The sequence below is a fragment of the Centroberyx affinis genome, unplaced genomic scaffold (assembly GCF_046629955.1).
Source record: "Centroberyx affinis isolate AG114_WGS23_722 - 3 ecotype Tasmania unplaced genomic scaffold, CSIRO-AGI_Caff_v1 ptg002325l_1, whole genome shotgun sequence".
NCBI classification, from domain to species: Eukaryota; Metazoa; Chordata; class Actinopteri; order Beryciformes; family Berycidae; genus Centroberyx; species Centroberyx affinis.
In genome coordinates, this window is record NW_027280593.1 from 273,825 (window position 1) to 299,711 (window position 25,887).

Here is a 25,887-nt window from a genome sequence, read left to right on the forward strand (position 1 = left end):
ATCAGCTGGGCCTGACTCACTGCAATGATCTTATTAGCCACATTAACCAGACTGCGTAGTCCGCCCTTATTTCCAAACCATGCTACAATGCCAAACCGAGACTGACTGAATGGAGCTACTACAGAATAGAGTCACCGTAGCAGTGTTTATATATGAGGAATTCCTAAAAAGAAAAGAGGCTGATACTGTAGCATCCACTACACTATTATTTATGGAGAACAGCACCCAAACACTCACAGTTTCCAACAACTCGATCTGTGTGCGTCATCGAAATGGAAAGACATGTCAACAACGTGCATTCAACATGCTACATGGGTAATCTACATGCCGATTTTCTTTCGACTCCTTAAGGTGATCGTCTGGCCCCAACGAATTCAGTTCCCCCCCCCCTTCACATCACAGGGTCACGACTTACGCAACTGATTATACGCTGTGGAAAAACATAAAACGTCACTATAAAAACAACCCTAATCAGACATTCTCCGGCAGAAAATGAAAGCGGGGATGGAGAGAGCCACAGAGGAAATGTCGAGGAGTGCGGAGGTCGCGCTGGGCGTCTGTGAAGAGGTGAAGCGACATGGCGAGTTCCATGTTTACTTAAGTAGCTAATCAGAGTGCCGCAGCCGGGCAATCAGAGGGAAATGGCGAGTAAGCGTCGAGTCCTCATCCTCCTCAGGGACAGCGGCGCTAAAATACCATCATCTTCAACGTATCGGGCATGAAATAGATTTGGAAAGAAAGCATCTGTGTGTCTCATGGGAATGTGAAAGAGGCTTGTGTGAATCACAACATGGATACAGCACCTTCTTTTGTTTTTCTTCTTTGCCATCCTTTCTTGTCTTCTAAATTGTTTTTGATTTTTTTTTTTCTTAGTTTGTCACACAAGATCTTCCTTTCTACCTTGCTTCCTTTCTTAAAGTCACACTGTGTAGTTTTCAGGAAGGAAATGCTGAAATGTCAATAAAAGGTTAGGATATAGCTTTTGGTGCTGCATAAATAAAATGTTCCAAGATTTGTTTGATATTTGAAGCTGAAAGCAAGCTGTTTTGCAAATACAATACAAAAAGCATATCTTAACCTACTGCTGATTCTCTTTACTTCAAAAGGTTATTTTCTGAATATGTAATGAGACTTGAAATGAGTTTTTAGCATTTGTGAATGCTAGGTTATTTTTCCCTCCCAAACATAATGCTACATAGTGCAGCTTCAGTAGTTAAACCTCAGTGGGCGGAGCCAAACAACCACAATGTTTTGGAGCACAAGTTAGCGAACTGGCAAATATGAATGGCAAAGAAAACATCGAAATGGCAGTGACTTCTTTTTTCATTCATTCATTACCATTCATGGCCTTGGAAGGTCAGCTATGCTAACTTATCTAGATCAGTGATTCTCAACCTTTTTCATATCAAGGACCCCTAATTTAGTCCACATTAGGGACACAGACCCCCATTTGATGAGATTTTGTCTCTCAAACCCAAATCTGAGAATATTTTTACTGTTACATAGGATTTTGTCCAGAATTCCATGACTATTTGTAGGTAGGTAGATAACATAGAAACTATGATCAAAACAGTCATTCTTCTGCATTCTCTAATTGTGTTAACTTCTTGTAAATGAAATAATGCTGAAGTTTAGCAAGTCATCAATTTGCTGGGGACCCCCTGGAACCCCCTCAAGGACCCCTAAAGGTCCCGGTACCCCACGTTGAGAACCACTGACCTAGATAACCAACTGTGGCTAGATTGCACTTTTTTCAGTTAGTTGCAGAGCGCTAGGTAATGTTAGACTGAAGCCTTTTTCACTGGGCTTCAGTCTAACATTACTTTGGTCTATCGCTACAGAAAAACTGGTTAAATAAAGTCTTTGTATAGCTAAAACTTCAAACTGTGCTTCAGTAAGCGAGTGTCTTCTCTCTCTCAGTCTCTGTCTCTCTCTCTCCCTGTCTGTCTGACTGTCTGTCTGACGGGAGGCGAGTCTCTTCTCCTCCTTGTAATGAAAGGCTGGTGGATGGAGGAGCGACAAGCATCAGAGAACACCTGTAGAAAAGCAAACAGTCTCAGCCAGAGCAGCAACACTAATAAAGAGGAAAATTAACATCCCTGTCAAAATGAAACCTGTTTATTGACTGAGAAATAAAAGTTGGCAGGGAGGGAGGTGGTGGGAGGATGAAAGCGAGCATTTGAAGTGTTTATCTGTGTGTGTGTGTGTGTGTGTGTGTGTGTGCGGGGGTGTAGGGATATGTGGATGTGTGGGAGACAGCATTCAATTTGATATTAAAGTCGATTTCAATTGGTTAACAAATTATATTAGGCGCCGTAATGTAAGCAACCACACAGCCCATATCATATTCCTAAAATCCCCCTTCTTTAACACAGCAGTCAGCAAGTTTCCCACCAGTACACACACACACACACACACACACACACACACACACACACACACACACACACACACACACACATGCTCTTGTTCCTACCTGGCACTGGAGCCAGTTTGTTACTCGTTGGGCTCTGATTACCATATGATTTATGCCTCTTGGATGGGGTGGCACCTCGATTCTGCTTTGATTGAGGCAATTAAGCCCAAGGCCCCACAGCGGCTCCGACAAGTCCCGACTCGGCCGGTGTGAAGCAGTCCGTGATTGGAGTTGGTTGAGGCAGAACCATTCCAGACCCACTGCTTGAACACACTCTAACGCAGTGGATAATTTTAGGGTCATCTGATGCTTTTGTGCGCCATTTTCCCTCGGCTCAAACCCAGCGAATTCACTGCCACGGTGTGAGTTTGAAGGAGGTGAAGGGGAGCTGGAGGTTGCATGGAGTGATGTAATAAGGAGTGGGAGATTCGTTTGCGCTCTCAGCATAATCTAATTGAATTTAGGGCGTTGCTGCTGGAACACAAGGCAACATAGAAGCCAGCGCGGGTTTTTGGCACATGTGGGAGCTGTTAGGAGCCAGAGGCCAATTAGAAGATGATGTGTGCTTCTTCTGACAAACATAATGCAAAGAGACAAATGAGCAGTTCACAGGGTGCCTGAGAGCCGTCATATTCCTCTACAGACCATTAAACCCACTGAACAGCGACTTGACAGTGAAAGCATTGTTCAACATAATCACTTCTACGACTAATCAGTAAGCTCCAGCAACTCCCAAATATCAATCTCTCTATATTGCCTTGTTTCACAATCAATCACAAACTCACAAGCATTTTCACTGATGAACATTGACAGGTCAGTCGTTCTTCAAAAGCTCTTTGGCTTTTGATGGCTTTGATGTAAATGTATATTTACAGTATCACCACAGTGAAAGAGGAGATTGATCAAATTAAATTTAATTCTTTTTGACTCCAATTTCAAATGATGGTAACAAATAATGAACGATAAGCCGATATCTTGTAATTGCAGGACTTTTCATTCATCAGATCTCAGGAATTGCTTTTAAAAATGTCAAACATGTGATTGTTTGATCCAAGTATTTGGAGTTGTCAAATGAGCCAAATGTACTTGTTGACAATTTAATCCGGGGCTTTAGACTTGCCTTTTTCACCTGCGTGTAGAAACATACCTCTGGGCAATGGTAGTCTAACTATTATGGAAGGAGTCTGTTATGGGAAAATGAATATGAATCAACAAACCCGCCCTCCTCCTCCAATTACTCCGCCAAAGGGCCTTGCTATGAATACGGATGGATGAATAAATAAAAATAAGAAATAATGTAGTAGTTGACACGGATAGGGTCAGGCAAACGTTTTTTCTTTTAGCAAGGATAAGCTGATAATGAAGCAAAAAAATATCCCCAAAATAGACTAAGATAGCGCTAACTAGAGGCCGGTAAGTGATTGTGTTGAAAATGTGATAATTGCCAATTAGGTCCAGTTCCTCAATGTGAGATCTGCCCACAGCAAGATCAAACGTACTATTACCACAGCAAGGCTTCAGTGATTATGTAGCCTTCGCAGGCCGAGCCTGTTCCTGACTCTTATCTCACTGCTTCCTCCAAAAGTCTGTGTGAAAAGATATTATATGGGCAGTAAAGGTTGGGGCAGTGAAGTCAAAAAGGGTAAAAGCATAACATACTTTGAACTATTTGGACACCAGCAAGCGTCAGTTTCCATATCTAAAGTCTGTAAAACAATTTTGGGTTTTACATATTTTCGCTGAGTACAGAAAAGACATCACACCTATAAGATATGTGGAATTTCAGCACACTTTTCATCCTCAGCATTATTCATAGAGCCGCAACCGATACAAATTATGGTTTTGCTCAAACTGGCCAGTAGTAACTGGGACTGCTGATAGCAGCTATGAACAAAGAGAGGTTTGCAGTCAGCCTAATTGGCATTTTGGTCCATGTAATTATTGTTGTCTGCAAACACACTTGCGAGCTGGCAGTCTTTGAATTGCTGATCTGCGGTAGAGAAAAGGGGTAAACATCACCTAAGACAACCTCTCCTCCCAGAAACCAGGAAGTCAAGTCAAAGCAGCAGGCGAGGGTTTAGACCCATATATCGGTTTGCTGGTGTATCGGGCCGATATTGGGCTTTTATTGAATATCGGCCAATATTTGCCCACTGCTGATTTGACAGAGCTTTAAATAAAATGTGCAAAGGCAGCACATTTATTTATTAATTCAATTGTTCAGCTATGTTTTTTAATAAATTAATTCATTTTAAAGTATCCAATGTATCCCAGAGGTGTATCCCATTGAATAGGTGTGGTGGAGAGTTTTAGTGTCACTGTTTTTCTACCCTGCCAAGAATAAAATCCTGGTGGAAACACAAAATACTTGTAGTTTTTTGGCATGAGAACGGTCAAATTTAAAGATATAGGCACAAACTATCTGTATCAAAAACGCTTATCGGTCGAACCCTACTGCAAGCTGCACCACATGCCCCTGTAAGGTAGGCCCCAACCACGAATAAAGGCTAATGACTATACACCTCATCAAATGAGACTGCTAATCAAAGCCACAAAAACCCTCGGCATCAACTGCATTCCTTCCCTTTAAATGTTCACCAACTCCAGACGGGCCAGATTTACATTAAAATAGAGATTCCAGGAAATGCCCTTTTATTCCAGCCTGGTGCGCGCCTGTTGGGTGATGTAGAGTTCGCTATAAGCACCATGCATTCCTTCATAAACCCCAGTTCCATCAACAAGTGTGAGGCACTGGTGCAAGATTGTTCACATTGTAAGATTCCTGGCCTTTCATGCTTGGTGGAGCTGCTTAGGGGCTTGGAGGAGGACGAGGAGGAGGAGGACGAGGAGGAGGAGGAGGGGGGGGGGTAAAGCAATTAGTGTGTGAAATAGATATCCCCTGCTTTTCCACTGGGCCCGCTCTGCCCCGAGTACAAAGTGTTACCCTGTCAGCAATACCTTGACAAGAGAAGAAGAGTGCTCACTGTTGTTTGTGCTTGCCTGGCGACCATCTCGTCTGATTATACGCTGCAGCGCACTGGAAGGGAGCTATGGTAGCTGTGTCATTTCTTTCTGGTGACTCAGAGCTTTGTGGAATCTATAAATTCTTGGCACCACAAGTTGTTGTTTTTTTTTTTTTTTTTTGAACACTTCCTGGAACAATAGCACTGTTGCTAATGCATATTTAACAAGTTCTAGGGAATGAATAAAAAGCACCAACGCTTGGCACACATCTGGCATCATACTAAGGTGACGGATACTTTTGGGATCAACAAAATCAACATCAGTGTGACTACTTTTTGACATTTACAGTATTGTGGAAGCAAAAATAACGTACATTTTACTTTTTTTTTATAGCTTTCATAGGTTTTATTTTCTTAAAACGTGGGATTAACACAAATGTAGACCAGATCTATAAAGCAGAGAGATAGTTTTTGTATTGTATTTTGTTGGTGCTGAATGTGCTGTGGTTGATCAGAAGCAAAATCAACACAGATTAAGACTACTGCCTCAGGAAAATAAATCACAGTAAAATCTAATCTGTATAATACAATTACATGATAAATAAATATGCTTTCTCTCTCAGGTGTTATATCAAATTGTCTTTAAAAAAAAACTGTGCATGTGTCATAATATCATTCATATACTGTACAGTAGTTTATTTACAATGTCATAGAAAGGAATGTCGTGATAAATTCTAAACAAATCCTAAATTCTACATCCAAAAAAAATGTGCTGCTTGTTTTAATATAAAACATTGATAATAGACTTATAAGTGTGTACAGTGAAGTGCAGCCTCATAAATAGCTTGAGAACTTTCAGCAGGGCAAGTAGTGTACATTCACCATAATTAGGCCCTATAACAGATTATAGACAATACACGCTGGTCAGTGTCACTAACTAAGCCTGGTTCACCACAGACATCTTTGCACTCAGAGTTAGTCTTTGCTCCTTTGTTGGGACAAAATTTATGTTAACACCTAGAGTGGGAAACCCGGCTCTCATAAATAGTGATGGAATGTGGTTTGTGCATGCAGAGCTGTATGAAGCTGGGTCAACTGGGCTGTTCAAACGTCCGTGTCCAGTGGGGGAGGGAAGTCGAGGCAGGGTGACAGCGAGTCCTGACTGTGTGTGGAGCTAATCCCAGTGTCTGAGTCTGTGTCTGTAACGTCTGTAGGGGACAGGCTGTGTTTGAGTTTCACTGCCTGTGAGACGCTGCACCGAATCTGGCCCTTCAGAGCGCCGGGACAGGACTTTTCCTCCATGCTGTCCGTCACCTGCATAGAGCTCAGCTGGGAAGCCAGCTGCCAGCACTCCTGGTCCTTGGAGACCAGCGTAGCGTCGTAGTACTTCAGTTCCTTGTCTAGATCTGCAGTTTGGTTGTGAAGGGACACGCCGGCGAAAAGGCTGTGTTTCAGTTCAGACTGCAGCCTCTCAAGTTCAGCAGTGTAGAACGGTGAGTCTGTCTCAGAGGAGATCCAGGAAGCGGCCGTGGCTCCTTCCTGTTGGGTGTCCTCGTCTTGGCTCAGCGGCCACGCCAGGTTGGCCCTCATCAGCTCACCGTCAATATCCTGGGATAGCTGGAGGATGAGCTCCTGGTGCCTCTGTACCTGCAGCTCCAGCTGTTCGACTCCATCGCTGGTGTACAGGTACTCCTGCAGCTGCTCCTCGTTGTGCCCGTCCAGACTCGGGCCACAGGCCTGAGTCAGTAAACTGTCAGGCTCAGCTTCCCTCTGCGCTTCCACCTCAAACTGCTCAATCTCCACATCCAGCTCCCTCATGCGTTGGATCTGCTCCCGGATGGTGTGGTCCTGCGTGAGAATCAGCTGGACCATCCGGTCAATCTCCTCGCCGCCTGGGGAGCTCTGGCTCTCCTTGTGAATTTTCTCCAGCTTCCGGAAAGCTTTCTTCACCATGCGCTTTTGCCTCTCTGCTGGCAAGGACTGGGAATACTGACCGGGACCCTGCTCCCATCGCTTTGGCTTGGCTCCCTTGGATTTGCCACCCTTCTTAACCGACTGAGGCACAAAGTCGCTGGTTTTGACCAAAACAAACTGGATGAAGGGTTTCTGGTCACCCCAAGCGTTCCAGAGCCTCAGGATGCGGGTAAGAGGCGGCAAGGCTCTCTCAAAACCCCTCCAGCGCTCTACGAGACAGAAGTCTTTGGGGTCTCCATGCAGGAGCCGCTTGCTCTCTGGGACTGTCTTGTGATCCTCCAGTAATGCCTGAACCATATCGGCACATGTTGTGTGCTTCGTTACTCCACAGACAACCTTCTCCTCATTGCAGACGATAACCTGAATCTCTTTTCCTACCACAGGCTCTGCATCTTTTGTCCTAGGGGAGAGACAGACAGACGAAGTTTACAATTGGTTCTGTAAATATTTTGGATGAAATATTGGGAAGTTAGTCTTCAACAAGGCAAACACAGACATCCATAACACAAGGAAGTTATCAAATCATCAGTCAAAAACATGAAAATCATCATCAATATCTTAAAATATCACAACAAAATTATACAATAAGTATTTTGTGAAATTAATGGTATATTAGTGCAACAATCATGTTTACAAAACGTTCATTTCACATGCGTCACAAGCTTCACTATAGCAGCAGTTGTGAACACTGCTGGTTGAAGTACATACTCTCCCAGCCATCTTTTTGGAGTCATTTCACCATCCTAAGTAGTATTTTTTTCTTAAATAGATCCTAGTTTGATGGTCTTCCATTAGGTCAATGAGCAGAAAACTATATTCACTCATTTTGTGCTCTCTGGCCTGATTCTATTACATGGTTACTCATCGTCTTACTCATCAGAGATGATCACTTAATGATTTGGTTCTGAGCTATTTAACCCCAAGGCCCTCATTACCTTTTCGTCTGGGCCGTAAAACTTGCTCAAAAATTGACCTCTGATGGGCCGATGATATCCATTTCTTACATGCTTAATGGACCACCAGTAATATCCAGGAGCTAATATCCAGTCGTTAAATGATAGGCAACGGCAACGCAGACATCCACAACACGAGGAAGTAATCAAATAAGCAGATAACATTGCCAGACATTTCAATCTGATTTTAAGATAAAGCATGATCATATTATTATTTACATGCAAGATAACATGTTATGCTGCGATTCATAATACGATTAATTAGATTAACTCTGATGTACTGTAGCTGACTGCCAAGTTTCTGTCTCGGTGAATTACTCATATTTAAAGCAAAACCTCACCCTGAAAGCAAAACAGAACTCACATATAATATTCCTAAAATCGCGGACAGTTCAATCAATATTTGTGAGAATGAGAAACTGTCTCTAACACAGAAACCAGAGAATCAAGGATCTACTATATAATGTCTTCAAGAGACAAAACCTGGAGCTGCTCCAGTGACAATGAATTGGAGACTGAATTTGTGGGTTCATGGAATGTCGGTCTATGCTTTTACAACCAAACTGGCTATATTTCATGAAGTTGTTGACAGTGATAAACCAGAATAATGTATTCATAATCCTGGGTACTCTCAAGTTTCATCTAGGTCCGCAAAATCAGTTTCAGATAACAAAATCAGATCATTAAGCTTAGCAAGAGACTTGTTCACATTCACAAATCAGGGCCAACATACTGTATGAGCATTATATTTTCAATAGAGTTTTTTTGTTGTTTGGTTGTTTGGATTTATAGTTGAAAAGCTAGATACAGCTGTATTCCAGGGTCAACGCAGTCTTATCTATATAATAAAAAAAAACTGAAAAACTTAAAGATAAAAATCAGTGTTTTCTGCCTGGGTATCAAATGGTGAGAGTTTGTTCCTCGCCTTGGTTTGCAGCAATGGCTTTAGATCTGGACCTTGCATCATGTAGCCCCTCTGTCTTTATCTACAGAGATAACCGTGGTCGACTTCAGTCCACATTAATCGCTGAGCGGCTGACAAAAAAAGACATCCTGAAGATGACACAGATGCTACGTGCCCTGCTGCCGGCATGCTAACGCAAGTAAGTGAGATGTATTAGGCATTATTCAAAGGGGAAAACTTAAGTGCTGCATTATCTCCTGGTTTGCTGATTCTACAGTCTGATACCACTGTGTTTTGGTTCCCACATGGCATGAAAACACACAAATGGAGCATTGTGTAAACTCGCGGTGAACAAGGCCTCAGGAATGCGATACGTATGCAACAATGTGAGCGGCTGGTTAATGGTTATGGAGACCCTTGGAGACGAGCGGGGCAAAGCAAACACCTGAGCTATGCACAGGGCAAACAACTCCAGCACGCCTCCGGCTTTCAGAGACAACGACCATGACGACTTTGACCTCCGCGTTTCCAGATACAACCTCCTCTGGAAACCCCTCAAGTGATACGCTAAAGGGACTGTACATGAGAAAGATTATAGATAGATACTGGAGATAGAGAGATAGATAGATAGATAGATAGATAGATAGATAGACAGACAGACAGACAGACAGACAGATAGATAGATAGATGCAGTATATACATACATGCATACAGAAAGAACCAAAGAAAGAAAAAGTGAGAAAGAAAAGGAGAGAAAGAAAGAGAAAGAAATTACAATTGAAAAAATGAAACACAAACCTACCCAACAGTACTAGATACATGTACATGCATACATACACATACAGTACATACTGTACGTACATACTGTACATAAGCAGAAAGAAAGAAAGAAAGAAAGAAGGAAAGAGAAAGACAGAAAGAAAGAAAGAAAGAAAGAAAGAAAAAGAAAGACAGAAAGAAAGAGAAAAAAAACAAAGGCTAGCTAGGTAGCTTTAGATTCCTAGATGCATGCATAAAACCATACAACGAAAGAAAGAAAGAAAGAAAGAAAGAAAGAAAGAAAGAAAGAAAGAAAGAAAGAAAGAAAGAAAGAAAGAAAGACAGAAAGAAAGAGAAAGAGAAACAAAGGCTAGCTAGGTAGCTTTAGATTGCTAGATGCATGCATAAAACCATACAACGAAAGAAAGAAAGAAAGAAAGAGAAAGAAAAACAAAAGCTAGCTAGGTAGCTTTAGATAGCAAGATACATGCATACAAGCACAACGAAAGAAAGAAAGAAAGAAAGAACAGAAAATCCTTTTTCACACACACATTTAGCCCTGGGTTAAATGCGTCGCTAAAGTGAGAAAGACACAGAAAGAAAAGGTGGTTACTGGAAACATTCACAAACAGTACAGCACAATTATGGAATATAACCTTCCCTTGAATCATATAAAGTAAAAACAAACACTGTCTAACACTATATTTATACTACCTAGAGACATGTGGGAACCATACAGCTATATGGTGGTATTTAAACATACAGGTGAATAAACACGCTCCATAGACAATTGGGCATTTCAGAGGGTGAGCGAAGCCCTCAGCTGTGCAGGAAGCGGGTACAGCAGGGCAGGGAAACACCTGTATTTGTCCCGGGCCACAATCACTAACGCTCAAACAACATCCTGCCCCTTCCTGCCACCAGAGTTCAATGGACAGCAACGGGAGGAAGGGGGAAAATGAATTCCATAGCTACAGTCGGGTCACCGTGCGACGTTTTCAGCTCCACTCCAACACGGGGAAGGCGCTGACTGATGTATGGCTGTGCGAGAGCTATAACCATATTTCATCTGTCGGGAATACAATTGCATTTTAACAGCGTGGTGCGGTCTTGTCGTGCCTGAATCCACTTTTGGCTGATTGGTGTTTTAGTTACACAAACATTTCTCGCAGGCAGAGCCGCTCTGGAGGTAGAAAACGATCTCACTGGATGAGTTAGAGTCACAATGTAATGCAAAATGATTTTTCACCAGGTAGTTTTCCATGTCATATAGCTTTCCACTGGTTTAACTCTACCAATGAGATCAAAATATGAACTATCGCCAGCTTCAATATAAAAAAATATTATTGTTTTTTAAAGTCAAACTCTACTTTGCACTGTATTTTATGTTTCTTTTCTTGTCCAGATCAGCTCTGCCTCCAAGAAATGTTTATATAACTAAAACTCCAAAAAGCCCCATTTTGACAAGTTGCAGGCTAAGACTCAGATTCCTTAGAGTGCAAGAGTGTATCACAGGAACCTTGTAAAACAGCATCAAGCCTTTCTCAGTGAACAAAAAGTGTTGTAATCCTTTTCCGAGGACAAGCACTTTTGATGAGGCTGGTGGTATCAGTGTTGGTCGGAGCGCCAAAAACCCTGAGCCTCGCTGGGCCGTCTACTCCCTGCCAGGACAAACACAAATACTACACGGGCCATTGGGCTGATTACATCGCAGCTAATACATTCATGAGGGTTGTCACTTTGGGTGCCACTTGATATTCATAGTTTGGGATTATGCTGTGGTTCGAGACAGCAACAAATGAGGGTGCCCTCATAGGTCACAGCGTTGAGCGATGAGAGACAGAACTGACATTAATATCATGATGAACTCAAACAGTCTGATCAGAAAATTGCCAATAGACTGCGCTGTGTATGGCGGTGTGTACCCGTACTCGGTGCTAATATAAATTTTATAATATATATCTTATGTTATCCTATATAAATCCATTCTGTGACGGGACAGGGAAGGTGGAAGCCGAGCAGTGAGTAATACAGGGTCATTTAGACCTCACCATTTCATAGCTGAGTGAACCCAAGAAACCTGAGCGGGCCCACTTGACCCCAGCCTGAACTTAGAAGGTGAGATTCTCAGTGAGGCATGCGAAATGGGAAGAAACCACCTTTTAAATTGCACGGTGTGTGCCATATGAGGTAAGTGTTATATGAATTTACAGTGTATGTTTCTTGCGTGGGAGGTTACAGTGCCGACGACTCTACTGGGGTGGCATGGTTCTCTCCCATAATAAAACTTAAATAATGACAAGCTAGCAGACATTAACAATTGGTTTGTGTCAGAAATTGGCAGACCACATGTTGGCGCAAAGGATTGCATGTTGGTGGTTTGAACAAGTCATAACAAATGACAGGGAATTATAGCTCCCCAGTGTCGCAATGTGGATAGTGAGACAATCAGGTTTCTAACAGTAACAAGCTGTGATAGCATGCCAGCAGACACAGTCACTGCTATCAAGAGGTTCCGACGTACGTGCTACGGAACAAATTCGATTACATTTTGGTTTGTCTGAGAGCGGTAATGAAATTACAGGTTTGCTTTTATAACTAAATGGAATGTACTGTAGGTCAGCTCACAGACGCAGAATGACAGAAGAAACTTTCAACGTGAAGTAAATTGCGTTCATATTTAACTCATTCCTGAGTGGTACACTATTAAGAAAGCAATTTTCAGCAAATCTGTGTGTCTAATTTGGGACGTGACGCATTACTTTTGAGACACATAACTTTTTTACTGTTAGTTTTCAGCACAGCAGATTTTAATAACAACATGTCGTAGCTGTCAGGTACAAACCTCCCTAATGTCAACTTTTCAGGAACTAAGGAAACCTTGTTTTCAGACTGACAGCCATGAAGTTCTGAGTTTATCCAATCAGGTTTTTGAAAAGGTTTCATAAGCCCAAAGTGTCGTAGAATTTTGTCAAGCCATAGAAGAGCATGAAATCCTTCAGTTGAACTTGAAACATGAAAATCACCAAAATTGAAAAATGTCATACAACAGCGATATGTTAGATACGTGCCAGAATATGTTGGATTGAAAAGTAGCACAACTGTGTGGTTTCAAACGAGACACACAGATGTGTTGAAAACCAGACATCCTTTGTAAGAGTGTATATATATATAGAGTATACTGTATCTGGTTTGTCTGACACAAATTGGCACATGGAGAATACAGGAGAGTTGCTATCCAGAGCTGGACAGGAGACGCTTCCTCTCGCTCTTATCTTAGAGAGGATGGGGGATTGACGAGGAAATAACATCACTTTTCTATCTGGATGTGTTGATCTCTGGGATGACTCCTAGTCAGATAGGCATCTGTGAGGAAAGACACAACACACCCATTCCCTTCCCTTCCCTTCCCTTCCCTTCCCTTCCCCTCTATCAACCCCCCCACCCTGCTCATTTTTCTCGCTCCCAGGTCTGTGAATCACTACACAAGGCTTGGGTCCTCTACTAACTAGCGCATATAAATGAGCCATACATTCACTTCCAACAAAAGTGGTGTTTTTTTCCTTTGGCTGCAGCCTGTTAATTTGTGTTAACCAAACTGCTATGGGCGACAATTTCAGCGTTTTACAGATATAAGAGTAATTGCTCCTGTGCATCATGCTGTCAGGCTGCCATTATTGTTGGAGTACCATTAAGTGGAACTGGACACTGCATTGCTTTGGTCACATATGTCATTGACTGGCAACCATTTCATTTCAAGCCCATTTCAGACACATGACTGCAATTTCACTATAGGAGACCAATTTGACGCACAGTGCTCCCCGCTGACTTAAGAGGCCTGGCTGCTGTATTCAAACAAATGGCGCCAACTGTAATCATCACCACATTTTCTATTTATTCTAAAGGTCAATGAGAGTTTTGATGTTACCACTGAATGCAACTCCAAATCAGCTTTTTTTAACATTTTTTTTTTACATTTTTGGCAAACATCCAGCGCCGTGTCTCAGAGCAAGTAAAAGGCCGTCTCTGAAATCGGCATTTGACATATCTACAGATCTAAACACTCGAGGTAATTATAGGTGCCGCAAAGGTAATTACTACACAACATGAAAAAGTAAGACATCGACGGGTGGCAGCTTCAGCCAGACTGTTTGAAGTTATCAAAGATTCTTGAGCTCAGCTGTGTGTGCTGTGAAAATACAGCCAGTCTGACGCTGGTGCCACTGTCAGACCGTTTTTTACTGTGATTTAATACAAAAGCCTTTTTTTATTTATTTTTTTATTCTGAACTAAGTCCAAACCATGTGCTGATGAGTTTTAGGGGTGTATGAGACTCTTACTCAAATACAGCTCATGAAAACAGTCCTTTGCACACAATTAAAAAATGTCTTGATAGGATTCCTGGCAACATGACTCTTGTCTTGGATCATGACCTGCATGCTCCACAAGAAAGAAACTATTTACCAAGTCCACACTGATAAGCCACAACAACTGTCGACAGTCATGAATCCACATAAAATTTCCGAACCCTTAACAGAGGATTGCTTGTGGCCCAGTAAATCTAATTTTCCTCACCTTTCAAAGCTGTGGCGAGGGCCCAGCTGGAGCCATGGGCACATCAAAAGGCCAAGCTAGCCACTTAAGGAAATTGCTGAAGCAAATTATACAAGTGTTGATGACAGGATCTCTCTCAACCTGAACCAAGAATGCTCTCTTGCTGCTGTCCCAGATGAAACATTTATAAAAAAAAACAACAACTCTGTGGTAATTACAGAGCAGTCAGCGCTTCAGGAGAAGGTCAAAACTCCTATTTGATCATGCCTAAAGTGTACATCCAGCATTTTTGGCATAATACTCCACAGTATCTGACAGGAATGATATAACCGACATCCAACATCATATTTCACTCTGCTTCCACTGGAGGTGTTTATGATTTCAATAAGGAGGGTAATGCCTAGTGGCAAGCAATCCATCTTACACTACTTTCAGTTCAGGGTGTCAATATAATGTATGGCAACAGTTACAGCTATAAGGATGAAAGGTTTGGAAAGTGCTAGAGGATACATAACAACCCCCCATTCAACACACACACACACACACACACACACACACACACACACACACATACACACACACACCAATAGAAGTCTATGTCTTGGATCTTCACACACCTCAGTTATTGATATTGACTGGGTGCTGTCTCTTTATCAGTAGAATTCTCTCTCTCTCTCTCTCTCTCTCTCTCTCTCTCTCTCTCTCTCTCTCACACACACACACACACACACACACACACACATTAACAGCTGATGCTGCTAGAAACTCAGCAGTCAATAATAATTTACACGGGCAAATACTCAGTGATCTCGATGATCCACATACACACAGACCACAAAAGACTTTAGGATTTCCATGTCATGGCGGGTAAAAATACCCATGCAACTTTGTTAGATAGAGAATAAATAAGTATCCTAACCCCAGTTTATGATGACCTATCATACCCTATGTGCAATTTTTTAAATCTCCAATGATATCGCTATAATATTCCTATAATAGCCTATTTCTAATGTCCTTCTAATATTCATTTTAGGATTAGGCTACAGTTCTTTGTGGTCGGGCTATGTGTTTCCCACTGTACCCGGTCAAAAGGATGATAAAGCTCAAACGAAATCGCATTAGGAACTTACTTTTCGCCTTGCATTGCAGCCAATACATAAATCTGATGCGTAATGCGTTATGCGTAACCGCCTGCCTCTTCAACTGCACAACACGAGGGCTTTTCAGCAGCTGAACTCGGGAAAAACACAACAGGTTTCCCCGTCAAGAAACCTCGGTCTCATCAAATTACCTGTTTTTCAGACGCGCTTTCAGGAAGTTTCTGCCAAACGGAGCCATAACTCAGGAGCGCAGAATGTCACAATCCGAAACGGGTTACAGTCCCGGCATGGCAGGACGTCGGACACTTTGTGATGTGTTTCACAGGAAAGTTGAGGGGTGTCCCAACTCGCAACTCTATCCGCCCCATCCGAAAAATAAGGGTGGTGTTACACAGGCTATTTATGCGTAAAACTCTGCCCCCTTCCACCTGCAGTGCAACCTGTTACTCTCACACAGAAACTCAGCGGCTTGTGGGATTTCAAATTGGACTAATAAGTGTCCAATACGCATATAACAGGAGTATTGGGAATATAAACGAATTAAATTGATGTTAAAGTCTATTTACAATCGGGAAAGATTGGTACTATAGTGCTATATAGTATGGCAGTAGCTTATAGTCTTTCCATAATTATACAGTGTAGTTCTACAATAGGCTGTTGTGCTCTATGTTGTTATTATAGAAGTATAGTTATCCTATAATACATTTTAGATGGATACTATACAAATATCATAGTGATACTACTTTGAAATAGACTATCATGCTGCTACTATGGGTGAAAAAAACAATAGAAAATCCTATTCTCCCATGAGAATTAAAAAAAATACCATAAAATAGCATAAGGTCAATATAAACTACACAATTTAGTTCCACAGACACAATATAAAATAAATAATAAATAATAAAATTATATAATAGGAGATAAAAAGGTTCCTTTAAACTCACAACAATACCAGTCCCTATAGGGTATTGGAGGAAAATTACAGTGATTTTTCATTGTATACAAACTTAAATATGTATATTTGTTTTGTTTATTACTCACAAAATATACCCAACAGTACAATGAAGAGGCAAAGAAATGTAAGCGAAGAGGATGATGTAACAGCAGGCCTACAGTAGAGGAAAAATGAAAGTGTTGGGGTTTGGTAACTGGCTCTCCCTGGTGGATTCAAACAACAAATATAACATTCAGACCTGGGAGGAATGCAGCCTATACAACTATCTTTTTCAGGCTTGAAATATCTTTTGCAGCACACAAATATATTTTGAAGGTAGGCTATACCAGCTGGGATGTTTACTGTACATTTAAAGGGAAGAATTCACTATGTTATAGGGTCCGATTAGTTAGTGTGTGAACATGGACAATTTTCTCCCAAAGGGTTAGTTCATTGACAAACAATTGCCTGCTGACTTTGTGGATTCACATTATGTTTGTCTGAACTTTTAGATCAAGGTGAATATTATATTACTATAGTGTATCCTTTGTACTTTCCTTTCTCTATATTTTGAATTCATTGTCCAAGGCGTCACAGGTTAGGATGCCAAATTCCTCCATCTTGTTTCTAGTAATGGAGTACATTTGGAGATGTTCACCAGTACAGACACAATGGTTCCAAGGCATTTAAATACTGAAACTCAGTGGCCCTTCAATTAACAATGAATACTGCCCTGCGAAGCCAAGGAGTAGTAATTGTGTGGGGAATGAAGCTGACAAAATGAAAAAATGACAAAATTATTGCTTGCAGAAAAATAGATGGTATACAATTTAATAGAAGTTATGGGAATGACATTTGTTGATATAAAGTCTAAACCATAGTGATAACAACGGACATTTAGGCAGATATATAAGTAACTTTAAGTCTCTGATGTCAACACTGACAATACATAATGTTTATGTGCCTTGTTTGTTTTAGGCTTAGTTGTGAATACACATCAGCCTCTCAGTTTGTGGCAAATTTTTCCATCTTAAAAAAAGGTGGAGTCATCAGTCAATAGGATAAAGAAAGCAATCAAAATGAACAATCAAATCAATAACAGTAATTTAAAAAGTGGAGAGGTCCTAAACTTGACCCTTGTGGGACTCCATAGTAAAGTAGTGTGTACTGCAAGGAAAACATATTTCATCATCATGTATCACAGAATCATCATAACACAACAGCTGTATTTTTACTGCCACATTTGTAAATGTTTCATTGATAATTTCAGGATCAACTTCGTTACCTTTCCTTGTTTTAGCTTCTTAAGGTCTTGATAAAATTCTGGGGGGTCCTGAAAGGAACAATGAAGATATTTTTCAAACAAACACAGAGGTAATGTTTTTGTTATGGTGGATTATGACTTCAGAGTGTCAAGGATGGATTCAATACTGCAGTTTCAAATCAAACGAGGTCCTATGATTTAAAGTAATGTGGCTTTGCACTCTGACTTAAAAAAAAAAATAGTCAAGGGAGATTAAATGGAACAATTTTAGAACTCTTAGAAACTAAAAAATCATTTACTGTAAGACCAGCATGACCATTAATTGCAAATGTTGCTTTAATTTGCTTGATATTTTGGCCTCCCTTTGAATTGGTTATTACCATAGTTACCACTATTCTTTAAAACCTTGCTGGGTGAGTAACTTTCTGAATACTGATACAAATCGGCAAATTATCAGGCTTCCCATTCAAATTATACAAACAAAACTTCAAATTCAACCACTGCCACTCTGGTTGACTGCAAGAACTTGCTTATATTATGAATAATACCTTCAAAAAAAAAAAAATTCAAATGCCAGTCTATTATTAAAACTGCATTATTCAAGCTCTATGTGCTTTTTTCCTTTAGCAGACACTCATTTTGTCTGTGAGTCCGGGATGAAATTTATTCAGTGGTGGTCTCTTTTTAATCAACAGGTTATTGTCTAGACATGACATACCAAAAATGATGTGAAACAGGTAATATGGCAGAGCGCTGCTTCTCCAAACAGTGAGACACAAATTGAGTCTTATGTATGAGTCCTCCCACACACCCGTCTCACCCACCCACCCGTCTCACCCCTGTATCCCGTCCCTGGGAGACAACAACAAAACCAACCTCTGACAGTAAACATTCATGAAGTGAAATAACCAAATCTCCTACAAACCTTGACGCAAACCTTCCGCGTTGTGATGCCAAAGTGACGTCTGATGAAACGGTGACACAGTTCCAGGAGTCGTGGTGAGAGGGAAGAGGCAATTTGGAGAGAGGGATGGGGGTGGGGGTGGAGAGGAGGGGAGGAGGGGGATGAGAGAGTGATCCTCTGACATCACATTGGCTCTTATATACTGAGGGAATGGAGCCCACTGCTCTACACTTCCTAGCAGAAAACAACCAGAAGACAGGGGAAGCGTTGTTTGGAGCTGGGAGAGAGCAGGAACACCACCAAGAAGAAGAAGAAGAAGAAGAAGAAGAAAGAGAAGAAGAAGCAGCAGCAGCAGCAGCATCACGGCACATCGTCTCTCCACGCTCTTTAGCTCTCTGAGTCTGACCCTTAACCTTATGGACTAGATTCCTCCACAGGTGGATTCTTCAGTGTGGAAAATTACTTTATTTTTTTTCTACCAAGATGCAGGCGCAGTTGGCATGTGTGCTTCTCCTCTGTTTCACGTGTGGTGGGCTTTGTACAGGTAAGTGCTACACCTCTTTCAACAGGTTTAACATATATGCATCATTTTATGGCAGAGTTATCTGTCAGCTCATAGTCACGAAATGGGGAAAAGCCCAGACACTCAAGCAAAGGCATAGCATGGAGAAAAATGAGTCTAGCCATTTCCCTCTCATGTAACTTACTGTGTGCAACAGGTGCATCCATTCAGATGATGTGGTTTTACTGCAGCATGCATCTGAAAATTGCCAACAATGGATTTATTACACAACACATTTCTGTAATAAAAAACTGCCACTCTAAGGCTACTAAAGTGAGACTTCCATTTAACATTACAGTCATATGAGTTTTGAGCTAAAGAGTAAATATGGAGAGACCTGGGCTGGCAATTCTCCGAGCCGTTTTATTCCGAAGGTGGCAATTTAATTTCTCTGGTCCCAAATGTGATTAAAATGATGACTACAAGAAGCTGGCAATTTTGTAACTGTTGAGTTTCTTTCTTCAATTATAACATTTAATATAAAAGATATATATTCTCATTCTGAGCCTTTTTTGTTTTTTTAGTCTTTCTGTTTCTTATGTTTTTTCCCTCTTAGACTCTTATGACTCTATAAACTTTGAGTCCCCAATGATCCAATCTAATGATGCCTCAATGAAACCTTTTTCAAACAAATACTCTTTCAACCGATATTCATAGAAAAACATGATGATATTCGTGGATGTATTCTGCAGGACTCTAGCAGACTAAACCAGATTTAAGTAAAAGTGTTTTCTTTTTCCACGTTACTTAAATCCATAATAGATCGCCCAGTAAATCACATTCAGCAGACTAAATTGAACTGTTGAAAAGGGCTTACAAGAGCCTACAAAGCCTCTTAGGTCCAGTAAGAAAATGACTTGCCCAGCTGTTCACGACTTACAAGATGGAAAAGTTTGGATCGATCTCTTTTAAATCTCTTGATGCAGAGAAAGATTCTTTTGGTCAACAGAATTTTTTAATGTTTGATCAATAAAGATTTTAAGGCTAATTGGTTTTTAAAATCTCCAGCTGCTGCACTCCCAGGGCATGCTGGGAATTAAGTAAATTACTTGTGGGCTACAGGTGCCTACCAATGAATAAAAATGGTTGGCTGAGGTTTAGGTCAGCTTAGGCTGCTTCTGTGCCTGAGATGTAGATGTTGCATACGTAGGTGTCTTACCTCTAGCTCACGAGCAAGATGAAATAGATGAAATAGCAATTGATATGATAGACAAATCAATAAAATCCATTCAAATCCCAGATTCTTTTCATGAAATACTGCTTTCTAATTGAAAATGGAACTAAGTCTTCTTTCATTGCAACTGCTATAAACTTTCTAAATTCACAGAGACAGTGACTGTTATTATCGTCTATGTTGTTTTTATGGTCTTTGTAGTATATGCTGTGTCTTCTGTATTGATGTGTATGTGTTTTGTGTTTTTTATACTCAGCTGCGCAACAAATTTCCCATCAGAGACAGCAAAGTGATTGATTGATTGATTGATTGATTGAATGGGCTGTTTTTCATGTTCCTGACAGACGTGGACCAGGAGCAGCGAGCGCTGGAAGAGGAGCTGCTGAGCAGTCTCTTCACTTCTAAGGTACTGGGTTCCCTCTTTGCACCTGTGACATCAGAGACTGGGTGTCAGAGAGCTACAACCCACCCAGATAGTGACCCACCACCACCCCACCCTCTCTCTCTCTCTCACACACACACACACACACACACACACACACACACACACACACACACACACACACACACGCACCCCTCGGCTGCCCAGGTGTTCTTTCATGCAGCCTGGATATGGATCTATCGTTCGGTGGCAGCCTCACCTTTTGGTTGTTTTCCTGCTGAGTGGTTCATGGGGAGATAAATTATTTATTATGTAAGAGCATTTTTTTTTTTTTGTCTTTCAGAGTCCAACTTACTCTTTTGAGTTGCCAGCTACTGCACACTCCCTTTTGGCCAGTATGTGTCATAGTGTTCGGACTGACCTTCTCTTGGTTGGAAATGATAAATCCTGTTCTTTTATAACCAATTCAAACGGCACACCATTAAACACCCATTACCCACATACTGCACAGAGACAGAATTACACTCAGCGCGTCCCTGGCCTTTACCATGTTTCCCATTGAGAGGAAATGGAAATAATTCACAGGAAAGTTATTCAGTTGTAACTTTTAGATTTTTAGCCACATTCATCTGGCGCTGTGTACCGAAGGACAGGCGAGGATGGGGGGGATGAAGTTGATGAAAGTGGAACTAGAGGTGTCTGGAGACAGATAGCCGGGCCTAATAGGATTCAGATGGTCCTGACAACATCATAACGCCGACGACACATCAACCCCCTCGAAACCCCCCACTCTTCTACCCCTCTCTCTCTCCTTCTCTCTCTCTATCTCTCTCTCCCCCTCTCTCTATCCACAGTCTGATAAATGACCGGGGGACTCACACCGAGACGTGACGATGACAGATCAGCCATGTGATTCATTGCCGCTGATGTTCGGAGGGTTCCTCGGGGGTGATGATTGTAATAATAACTCTCCAGATGACTGATAGAGAGAGCTTGAGAAGCGAGAAAGCGCAGCATTGGTGAAGATACTTGTGGCTCTCTATCCCCAGAATAAACATGGGCGTTTTTTGAGGGGGAATCTGCTTGAAGACAACTTTGAAATTGATTCATCCACTGATCCCCTCTCTCCCCTATCTTCCTCCTTTATACATGAATCTGATTAGATTAAATTCTACCTTTTCACTGCAAAAAATGTCCAGTCATTTAGTCTATATTCTATAGTCAGCCTTCAAATCTTATTTCTTAAACCGAGAGGAAAATTCTGCCAGTGAGGTGAGATAACTCCACTTGTTTCCAATGCAGTTTCACTTGTTTCAGGAATTTTCTAGAAATGAGTGTCAGTCTGTTGAAACAAGTCAGAAGAAGGCAGATCACTGCACTACTATCAAGAAAACGACACTTGATTCTACAAAATTGTTGCAACAAGTTGATCTGCATTGGAAACAAGTGAAATCATCAAACCCCATTGGCAGATTTTGTCACTTATTTTAAGAAAATTCCGATTTTTGGACTCAATAATAGACTAAATGACTTGTTAAGATGGAGATTTTTTGTAGTGTTCTCCCTGGCTCTTATTTATTTATTTATTTTTTTACTTCCCTAATCATATATGATCGTATTATTCCACAGGAAGGTTTCAATCTGTTGCCTGGCCACTGTGGCATTGACCCTTGCACTCCTTAATACTAGTTGCTTGCAACGTTGGCAATTCTGGAAGCTTTCTCGTCACGAAGTCACGTTGTATAAGAGCATCTGCTAAATTCCCTCAAATTTAAAAATGCATAAAACTGAGGGTGGGAGGAGGACAAACCATACTGCAGAATGTACAGAATGAAAGAAGCTATTTCCACTCGGCTGTAGTAGCTTAAGGTTTGGTGGCAGGGTGACAGAGACTAAGCCAGTCACTGACGGAAAATTCAATCGTCACAGAGACGGGGCTGATTTGTAACGGCATGGCTCTGGACTGGGGGACCATCGGTTTATTGGACCGCCGCATTAATCCTTCATCCCAGCCCTCAAAGATAAACGATTAACCGGCGTTCAGGGAGAAGACCCTGATGAGGCTACATACAAACCATCTTCCATGTGACCTTTCAGGACAATTAAAGCCCCGCTCGGTGTGTTAGGGGCTCATTTGGAACTAAATGAACACCACAGAAAACTTTGATGCAGGGACATTTCTAAATGTCAGAGTTGTAAGCAAGTCAGTAGCTGGACATGGTTCGGTCCCTGGTGTGTTGTTCTTTTGACGTTTGCACAGTCTTTATTACATGTGTCTCCCCCTGGCATACAAAAAAAAAGTTGCGATTGAAGTGGCTCCGCTCGTTACAAAACCAACCTGAGAAAGAAGTCGGGAGTTGGGAGGGCTTACGGCAATTTAGAGGCCACAATTTCTCTTTACCCTCCAAATCTCTCCATCATCCTCGGTGACACCCAGAGGTCTTCGCGGCAGTGTGTGTGTGTGTGAGATAGCCAGCCCACGCGCAGGGTTCCTCACGGGCAGGCGCAGGGGCCTCCCGCCATCTTAAAGCACTCAAACTAGATTATAACACAACAGGCTGGAGCTAGACAAGGTTAGATGTGACTGATATATCACTCTGGGTGAGGAGAGGGGGGCTCAGGGCATGCCACAGCGCCTGAGAATGTTTAAGAAATACTGGACATATATCTTAACTGCTGTCTTAACACATAGAAGTCTGCATCAGCACACAGCAGGTAAACTTAATACCTCAAATGCAGCATCTTCAGTACTTCTTAAGATTGAAAACCCAAAGGGAAACACTACAGCTTATTCTGCTATGACTGTAATAGCATAAGGGATTTTTTATAGGGTGGAAAAGCCTCTGAAACAGCATTTAGAGCATGGGAAACTGTCCAAAACTGCCCAATGAAATTCTTTTAGGTGGGTAAGCAGGGTGACAATACTCTGCTCTCTACATAGGCTACCCACTGGGATAAAACAGCTATCAAGGGAGAAATAATTATTGTTATTAGGATTTAGAGCACTTGGCCATTGTAATAAAACCAGAGTTTGGCTGAAATGAGTATTATATGTCATTGGAAAGCTTTTGTTGAGCTCTATCTGATGGTCAAAAGAACACATTTGTAATCGTGAATGAAAAGGGGAAAATCCAAAAGGCTCAAATGAAATTAAATTTGGTGCAACAAGTGGCAAAACTGCACTTAATGGCTTTTTATAGAAGAGCAATTTGCTGAATCTGAATCTCTGTAAAAGTATGAATGACTCTTACGTTTTGAATAAAAAAGATACAATCGTTTAAAGTTTTGTTTACGCTAGGATAACGTCACTTAGGCCCCTTTTCATCTAAACCCTTGAAGCATCGGTGTGTTTAACTATGTGTAGCCTCCCTGGTCCCTCAGCATGGCCAGGCTCAATTCATTTCCATTCAATTCATTTCACTCACAGTTCAAAATGTAAATTGAAACTGCAATTAAATCATCTCGTCACAGGGAGGATAAACTTTTCATTGCCAGGTTTTTGAAATTGAAAAAAATCAAACCACTTGCTGAATTGAATCCAACCCCCCCCCCCCCCCCCCCCTTCTCCCCACCCCCACAGATGAAACAGAATAAGCAGAGTGCCCCCTACTGGCGCGTGTCGCTGGCCAACCTGTGTCGGATGGTGAGCGGCCTGCGGCGGCCGTGGCAGGAGGCGTGGAGCGGCGAGGAGGAGGAGGAGGAGCAGAGGGAGGGAGGCGTGCAGCCGCCGGAGGAGCTGTTCAACCTGCAACACATCTGCCGAGCGCTGCAGAGCCGGGAGGAGCGGGTGAGACGCACACACACACACACACACACACACACAGACACAGGCTTGCCGTCCACACACATGCAGGCACACAGCAGCCTCTCGCTTCACACAGAGAAAATTTGAGTCGGTGAGAATTGAGCTTGTTTACAAAAAGTGAAAACAGTTTTGTTGTTAATTAACAGACACGTGCTGAGATGGAAAAAAACAAAATCAAATCTAAATCAAACAAGTGCACATCCAGTGCACACGCTCTCTCTCTCTCTCTCTCTCTCTCTCTCACACACACACACACACACAGAGACACACATACACACACTTAATCTCTCTATTTCTCTCTCTCTCTCTCACACAAGCATGCACACACTTTCTCTGTCTCTCACACACACATGCACACACAGACACACACATATACATGTTTATTCAGTCTCTCTCTCTCTCTCTCTCTCACACACGCATACACACGCTCACTCTTTCTCTCTCTCTCTCTCTCTCACACACACACACACACAGTCACTCCAGCTCACACAGGAGCCCATCCATCCTCTGCAGGCAGTAAACACACCTCATTAAATTCCTCTCTCTCCCCTCCTGCTTGTCTCTTTTCTCCCTCTCCTCCATCATTTTCCTTTCACTGTCGGCTCCTTTACACTGGGGACAACAGAGGGTTTTTTTTTTTTTTTAACACAGCGACTGGAGATTAGCACCTGTTTTGCCATGCATGGAAGAACAGAGCAGAGCGCTCGTTTAATCACAGCTACACTGCTGTAGCCAGCCATTACCCTGCCACTCAGCGACAAAACATGTGTTTCCCTGCCATTTCCTCGTCGCGTGAGACTCACACACCGCCGTGTCTTCTTCTTCTTCTTCTTCTTCTTCTGCCCCCTAACAGCTACTCCGCGACTCTCTAGAATACTTAGAGGAGAACAACGACGCTCCGCTGAAACGGAAACAGCCGTACATCCTGAAGAGGCAAGTGGCGCACGCCGCCAAGTCCCGGAGGCCGTACATCCTAAAACGAAGTACATTTTACTGACAACCATGTGTGTGGAGGCAGCAGGGGGCTTGGGGGAGGGGGGGGGAGACCATATACATTCTGTGAATAAGTGACAGTGTTTTCTTTTCTTTTTTTGTTCTTTTCTTGTAGCTGCAATGTTTTCTCCCGTTGTTGCTTTATCAAACCAGACCTCTCGATTGTATGTCCAGCATTAAGGCCTGTCTGTATTCTGCTCCCTTCAAGTTTGGCTCCTGTGAATAAAAGGATATCCTGAGCATCAA

General features: G+C 41.9%; 2 protein-coding genes across 2 annotated transcripts; one reads left to right on the forward strand and one right to left on the reverse strand.

Annotated features, from left to right (window-relative positions):
* Positions 1–5,778: 5,778 nt before the first annotated feature.
* On the reverse strand, positions 5,779–15,940 carry rassf9 (Ras association domain family member 9). Its single transcript, XM_071533128.1, has 2 exons — positions 15,815–15,940; positions 5,779–7,753 (listed from the first exon to the last, which is right to left on the reverse strand). Exons 1-2 carry the CDS (start codon positions 15,859–15,861, stop codon positions 6,484–6,486), a joined length of 1,317 nt encoding a protein of 438 aa, XP_071389229.1. The 5' UTR covers positions 15,862–15,940; the 3' UTR covers positions 5,779–6,483.
* A 3,268-nt stretch (positions 15,941–19,208) lies between these two features.
* nts (neurotensin) lies at positions 19,209–25,645 on the forward strand. Its single transcript, XM_071533132.1, has 4 exons — positions 19,209–19,269; positions 20,806–20,867; positions 24,424–24,630; positions 25,502–25,645. The coding sequence occupies exons 1-4, from the start codon at positions 19,209–19,211 to the stop codon at positions 25,643–25,645; spliced, it is 474 nt and encodes a 157-aa protein (XP_071389233.1).
* The last annotated feature ends 242 nt before the right edge of the window (positions 25,646–25,887 follow it).